At 40.1% G+C, this 7,661-nt stretch overlaps 1 protein-coding gene across 2 annotated transcripts in view; it reads right to left on the bottom strand.

The window, feature by feature from the left end:
- LRIG2 (leucine rich repeats and immunoglobulin like domains 2) overlaps positions 1-7,661 on the bottom strand; it is a 37,823-nt gene that overhangs the window by 24,699 nt on the left and 5,463 nt on the right. For both annotated transcript variants that reach the window (XR_004371828.2, XM_032766630.2), the window contains exons 8-11: positions 4,608-4,688; positions 3,783-3,854; positions 3,569-3,637; positions 1,755-1,918 (exon numbers count right to left, since the gene is read on the bottom strand). Coding sequence is in view for 1 of the 2 variants with exons in the window: in XM_032766630.2 (XP_032622521.1) it covers positions 1,755-1,918; positions 3,569-3,637; positions 3,783-3,854; positions 4,608-4,688 (386 nt within the window). In the remaining variant the exon portion in view is untranslated. The remainder of the gene's footprint in view (positions 1-1,754; positions 1,919-3,568; positions 3,638-3,782; positions 3,855-4,607; positions 4,689-7,661) is intronic.

Here is a 7,661-nt window from a genome sequence, read left to right on the forward strand (position 1 = left end):
GGCCGCAGCCTGGGCAGGAGGGGCGAGGGGGGTGTAGCTGCTCCCCGCTGGCGGCGCCGCTGCCTTTGCAGGTCTGCTGCCCCGCTGCACCGCACTGGCTCCTCCATGGCTGGGTCTCGCTGCTGCCACAAGCGAGACACTCTAGCTCTCCAATGCCTCTGAAAGGCGGCTCCTCCCTGCTGAGCTGCTGCAGCAGCTCAAGCCCGGCAAAGCCATGAGTGGACTCAGGGCTCGCGGGGGGGCTGTGCACCCTCCAGGGGAGTTCAGGGGGCGGGGAGGGGGGAACCTGGTTTGGGGAGCAGCCCCAGGCATGGTTGGCTCCTGGGGTCTATAAAGGCTTGTTGGGATTTGCCCCTCAATGAACTGATGAGCGGGATGGGGGTTGGGGGCCGGCGCACAAGGTGGAAGTTTTGCCTAGGGCACAAAATATCCTTGCACTAGCCCTGTCCCAGGGGGTCTGTGCACCCCAGGTTAAGAACCACTGCACTAAACTGATAAGATCTGCATTTTAATTTATTTTTAAATGAAGCTTCTTAAACATTTTAAAAAAACATGTTTACTTTATATACAACAATAGTTTATAGACTTAGAGAGACCTAAAAACATTAATATGTATTACTGGCACGCAAAAACTTAAATTAGAGTGAATAAATGAAGACTCGGCACACCACTTCTGAAAAGTTGCCGACGCCTGATCTAGACCATCCCTGAGAGGTGTTTGTCCAACCTGCTCTTAAAAATCTCCAGTGATGGAGATTCCACAATCCTGACAATTCAGAAGTTTTTCCTAATATCCAAGCTAAACCTCCCTTGCTGCAATTTAAGCCCATTGCTTCTTGTCCTATCTTCAGAGGTTAAGAACAATTTTTCTCCCTCCCCCTTATAACAACCTTTTATATACTTGAAAACTTATGTCCCCTCTCAGCCTTCTCTTCTCCAGACTAAACAAACCCAATTTTTTCAATCTTTCCTCATAGGTCATGTTTTCTAAATCTTTAATCGTTTTTGCTGCTCTTCCCTAGAGACTCTCTCTAATCTGTCCTCAAATGTGGCACCCAGAACTGGACACAATACTCCAGTTGAGGCCTAATCAGCGCAGAGTAGAGTGGGAGAATTACTTCTTGTGTCTTGCCTACAACACTTCTGCTAATACATCCAAGAATGAGGTTTGCTTTTTTTGCAACAATCTTACACTGTTAACTCATATTTAGCTTGTGGTCCAATATGACCCCCACATCCCTTTCCGCAATACTTCTTCCTAGGCAGTCATTTCCCATTTTGTATGTGTGCAACTGATTGTTCCTTCCTAAGTGAAGTACTCTGCATTTGTCCTTACTGAATTTCATCCCATTTACTTCAGGCCATTTCTCCAGTTTGTCCAGATCATTTTGAATTATAATTCTATCTTCCAAAGCACTTGCAACTTCTCCTAGCTCGGTATCGTCCACAAACTTTATAAGTGTACTCTCTATGCCATTATCTAAATCATTGATGAAGAATCTTATAATAGACTATACAGTGCCTCAGTGCAATAGAAACCAGGGAACTTGGGAAAAATATATAGCCATGGAAAGAGCAAAACCAAAAAGTGATGGTAGGTCAAGTGATGCATGCACACACAAATTATTTCTTTGTCTCCATTACTCAGCCCAATAATCTCCTTCAATTCAACATGAATGTCTGGTTTCCAAAAAGGGTGCATTTCTACTTATGTACTACCATACCCCTAAATCAAAGTTATTAAGAATACAAACCACAGACAAAGTCTTCAGGATTCACACTGAGAATGCTTTGTCCTGCTAGCCATTCAGGGTGAGCACAGCTAACATTTACAGCCTGTTGTAAATGGCTGTCAACGAGCCACTGAAGCAGCCATTTCAACTGGCAGTCACAGAGAAGGCTGCTGGTGTTCAACATCCTGCAGAAACAAGGTTAAAAAGGAAAAGTCATTCGTTTTAATTTACTCATTTCTCATCTATGCTATTGTGGTGACATTAAGCAGTCGAACAGCATTGGCACATACATACAAAGTGCCCACCACCACAGTATCTGGATTTTAGGATACCTACCGGCTGCCGTCAGTAAATGCCATATCAGGAAGTCTTTACTGGACTGAAAAAATTATTCACTCCTTCTGGAGACTGAATCTGGTGATTATTTACTTAGAACCAGGAAGGGCAAGTACCAGAGAATAAGGGATTCCTTTTAGCAATATTCACTCTTGTCCATGAACGACAACTCATCATTTTAAAAACATACAAGACATCACATGAGTGCCTAATGTAGAAAGCATGTCTCACTACCCTCCTCCTCTCAGTGAAGCTTATGTGAAACTAAGTAATAGCCCATCTGGCCAGGATTAACTAGATGGATAATTTTTTTAAGACAGATTACATGATATTCAGACTTCATCTTCTACAGATCTATGAATTATACTCCCATAGAATATCACTGGGTGAGTGGGTCTCTCAACACTATATAACATTCTACATGTTTAAAGATCACATGTGGCTTTGGCAAGTGTATCTGCTGAGCCAGTAAAATCCCTGTATAAACTTCAGTAATACAAGGCCTTTTCCCCCCTAAAGGGGGTCCAAAACATGAGGCTAGTCAAGCCCCCTGGAAAGGTTTCTGTTTGGCCATTTCTCCTGTTCACCGGCTAAGTTCCAAGAAGTTTTGAAATTTTTATACAGGGAATATCATCCGAGGCTTTTGTCTCTTAATTGTCTGAAAACCAGGCTAGATTTTTGAGTAGACAAGTCAACAGCTTTAATTTAGTTTCAGAGGGGCCACATGAAGCATTTAGTTTTGTAATAAGGAGTGGGGTACTGTTAAGCGCCACATTAATGACCATAACCGCATCAGTCTGCATGTTGGACCATTAAGGAATATAAAGACTTCCTCTGTGTTCTATTTCAAAGCAGACATGCACAAATATTAATTTTTTTTTTTAAATTCCCTCCCCCCACACACATTCTAATATGTTTCCAGAACATTCCTCATTTTACATTTTTAATATATATTTTTACAGCAGAGAAATTTGAATCCACCAAGCCTGATGGAGCACAGTTCTGATATGCAACCTGGTTCCGTGCCATCACAAGGGATTGTCAAACAGAAAAATGCAGATAAGAATTTCCCCACTCCAAGTGACAAAGCCAATTATAGACACCCAGGAAGTCTGGCTCCTGCCACTGTGGGGATAACAAAAGCTAACCCTAGCTTTTTATCAATCAGAGCACTGCTTTAAACACCCATACCTCGAAGTAAGAGTTCCCATGAACCACTCAAAAGATGAAAGAGCAAAGGAGCTGGGAAAACACTGCAAGGAAATATTGTAGTTTATAGTAATTATGTTCAGGAAGAGACTATATAAATTCTAGCAGGCATTAGATAAACCCCATAGCCATTGTTAAAAATTTAATTTTTACATTGAAATTACCACCACTGATGTCTACTTTGTTTTACTGATATTTTGTAATAGAAGTGGAACATATTTAAGCAAGACTGTAGGAAAGTCTATAAGAGACACAGTATGGTCTAACTTGTAATAAAGAAGTATACTTACAATTCACTAAAGTGAGTCTGAGCAAAAGCATTTTCTTGGATAGACATTATTGCATTGTTGTTCAAATCTCTGTAAATTAAGCAAGAAGAGTCACAGTGGGAAAACTTCATTTTACATTTTAACGCTGAACAGTGTGACATTTGCACGTTTGAAGAAGAGACATGTCTGAGGTCAATAAACAGAAAAGGCTACAACTACAAAACAAAGTACTTACAGATGTTTAAGTGCTTCAAGACCAGAGAATGCTTTCTTTGTAATTGATTTGATCTGGTTTCCTTGCAAGATTCTGAAAGACAACCCCCCCAAGACCCCAACAAAGAAGACTTTAACAGACAAAATATTTTAGTACAATAAAATGTGGTGTAGTGTTGGCCAGTGTGAACAAGGGCGGCTAGGTCTCTCCTTACCTGGATGTAAGTTTCCCATTAGTATGAAGGAGTTCTGCATGTATACCAGTGACACTCCCACCCAACAACATGGTAACTGCTTTTCCAAAAGGATTTTAAAATAAAGTCAAATATTCTGACAAGAACCTGCTGAAGCGAACCAAAGGGCGCTAACTAATAGCCCTTCCAAAGGATGGAAGTAAATTTCATTAGCTCTGACTGTTAGGAAGTTGAATTGTCAACAATGATTTTCAGCAAAGCTTTTACCTGAAAATCTGCTGGCATTTAAAACTTTCCTCAGATATAGCCCAGACAGTAATTTTAGAATGCATAACAGACTTCAGGTCTCAAATCATGTTTTCTAAAGTGATAGTGGAAGCGATTTTATCCTACAAGTACTTCCATCATTTTCAATACTACATCAGAGACACCCACTCCTGAATACTATTATCAAGCAAGAGTTCAGTTTCCTAGCCTTAGTCTAAATTACTTAGTACAGGGACTACACTGAATACAAATGTTCTTAACAGAAAAGGCTTTTCTCAGACTTAATCATATTTGCATTCAAACTATGCGCTATTAAAAATATTTCTGGCTTCATTTCTATTCCAATGCCTTGGAAAGAAGTCATTTCCAGGGCTTGTAATACATACAGTTTGCTGAGGCTGCTGAGACCTGCAAAGGCTTCATTTGAATCTTCTATGGCCCAAAAGATCTCGTTGTTCCGCAAATCTCTACAAGAGTAGAAATGCCTCATTTACATGCCTGGGAAAAATTATATTCATCATTGCTAGTTACTAATGACTGGGGATACCGAATTTCTTTGCGTGTAAATAGTAATGTGCTACTGCACAGTACTTTACGAACACTGAGCCTCAACATCCCTGCAGGAAGATAAACACCCCATTATACAGATGGGGAAACAAACAGTGCAAGGTGGGTAAGTGAATTGCCTAAAGTCACAGCATCACAAGCTGAATCACAAAGAAAACCAAGCAGCTCTGAGGTACAGTCTCTTGACTGGATATTTGGTAAAGACCAATAACCTGGCCAGCGATCACCATGTGACATGGACTATTTACTAGAGACTGGGAGGAGCTCCTGAAGCGAGTTGTTTGCGTAAGAGAATTAAGCAATAAGTTCATAGTGTTAATCTTCCAAATGACAGGATTGTGATAACGTTAGCATATTAAAAGATTACATACAGGTTGTAGCATAGGGCTGCCAAGCATGAAGTAGGAGATTTGCAATACAGCGCGGGTGTTCTGCTCACAAATCTTGTTACCAGCTAATGGGATTTCTGCTTGACCCCTGCACAGCACTTCTGCCCTTACAATTTCATCTGCTGTTCTGTACTAAAACCAATGCAGCACTCCTGGTTTGGGAGGGATTATTAAATGATTCACTGGGGCGGGGGGGGGTAATAATAGATTCAGTAAAGTTCCTTTTAAACTAAGTCAGATTTACCTAGGATTTTAATATCTTAGCATATAGAGGTATTTGCAGATATACCCGTGAGTTGTGAGGGAGAAATATTAACGCAAAACAATTGATGTTTCATTAAAATATCGACATTTATCAATACGATAGTCCTCATGTGCAACAAATCAACTGCCATAAGAACACTAAATAAAATTAAGGACAATAGTGAATGGGCCTCATTTAGTATAAAAAATTATTTCCTTTGCTGTATTTATGGTGAAACAGAACCTTTGTTAGTATTGCTTAGAATGGAAGTTTTACTTTATAGACATTAATATACTGAAACAGACCAAAAGTCTGCCTAGTCCACTTTTTTGCCTGTGGCAGTAGCCATTCTTATTCGTTTAGTAATCCTGAAGTAATTGGCTCAGCATCTGCTGAAACATGTTCCACAGGTAGGAACCATTTATTAACTTTCTTTTTAATCCAGGATGCCCAGAATTCCACCATTACTAACGAAGAGCTAGAATGTGCAACTTCATTCATGCTGGCAAGTGCTGATGCACACAACAAACCCACCAACTACAACAGGTAGCAGTGCTCACCACTGGGAGCAAAGACTGCATAATCTAGACCCAAAGTAATTTTGATGCTAAATTAGAGAGTTTCCTGTTGAAGACTTGTTTACGGGGTAGGCAACATTCACATCCCTGAAGTGAGGTTCTAATCAGAAAGTTGTTCCAAGTAAGTGACACTGTGGTTACATGGGAATAAATGTAGCAATACCTACTTCTGGAATGCTCTCTAGGTCAGCCAACTTTACAGCTTTGGATAGTTAATGATCAGTCAGACATAATATTATAAAGTAAACAAGGTGATAAGATTTAAGACTTTTGAACTTCTGTTTTTAGATTTCTGATTTCTTTTTGCACATATTCTTAATCCACAGACATATTACCCATATATCATCTGCAGTTTCTGTGTGGTTACCCTATAAGTTTACTATCTTTAAAAGAAGAAGAGTTTAAGAGCATAGGGTACAAAGAATAATACTTACGTCAATCTTAACACACACTGGGCAGATGGAGGACTAACAATGGAAATTAATTTAACTATTAAATTGTGTCTTGGTGAGTGTATACCTGTGCTATTTGGACCAATTTGGTGTTTTGTTTTTGTTGGTAAAGCACCAAAAGGGAAGGGAGAAGGGGAAACAGAACTTCATTGTGTGAACTGACAGAATTTGCTCCTCACGCACGGAAAGGCATGAATGCTCAGAGCCTTGTTAATCACCATGGCTCCCTTGTCTGCGAACATTCGGCAATCCTGAACCAAATGGCCTGCCTGTTAGCTGTTTGATGCCCCTTAAGAGCCCAACAGAACCTACTAATTAATCTACTCTTGTTCTTTTTCATGCTACTCTAAATCTAAGAGATTAGTTTTAATTGTTTCATTAAAAGTTGCATTAAGGTTAACAGAATATGACTGTTTACATAAAAGTATCCAGTGATTTTGCCTAAATAGACACTTTCTTAACGAACTGACGGAAGGGTTATAAACTTGCAGTCTTTCAGCTAACTTTGTGTAGAACCATTAGAAGCATACAGCTCTGAAGATGTTTTTAGCAAGAACCAGGATTGAATCCTTACTGCTGGCTAAATCCAGTCAGAGTTACGTGTATTAATGAAGCTATAAAAATATATGCACAGTTACACCTTAGAATAGAGGTGGCAAATCTTTCTACACTGTTATGTTATATATGCATTGTTAAGTGACCATGTGTGGAGGGCAGAGAAGGCTAAAACAGGGCCTTCATTGAACTAAACCCTCGTGTCTTAGCTGCTTCTTGCTTGCACTATATATACCTGCCCTGAAATTTCCATACATGCATCGATGAAACGTGGGTATTCACCCACAAAAGGCTCATGCTCCAAAATGTCTGTTAGTCTATAAGGTGCACAGGATCTTTGCTGCTTTACAGATCCAGACTAACCGGGCTTACCCTCTGATCACATCTACACCATCCTACAGGTACTGAAAAACCTGCTTTGGAGGCAGCTACCTCTCTGCAGGGGACCATTGGGGCTTTGGTCTAATCATCCTTTTTCAGTAAGCCAACACAAGGTATCAGTGTAGGCTGCCTTGTGAACTGTTGTCCAAATGTTGCTTTTTAAAAAAAACTTTTTCCAATTCGGGTTTATAGTGATGGGTACCCTGGAGTAAAATGTAAACCACATAAATAGTGAATCATTGTTAGGCATAAAATTACTATTTTAAGCCTTCCC

The sequence above is a fragment of the Chelonoidis abingdonii genome, chromosome 4, assembly GCF_003597395.2.
Source record: "Chelonoidis abingdonii isolate Lonesome George chromosome 4, CheloAbing_2.0, whole genome shotgun sequence".
Classification (NCBI taxonomy): Eukaryota; Metazoa; Chordata; order Testudines; family Testudinidae; genus Chelonoidis; species Chelonoidis abingdonii.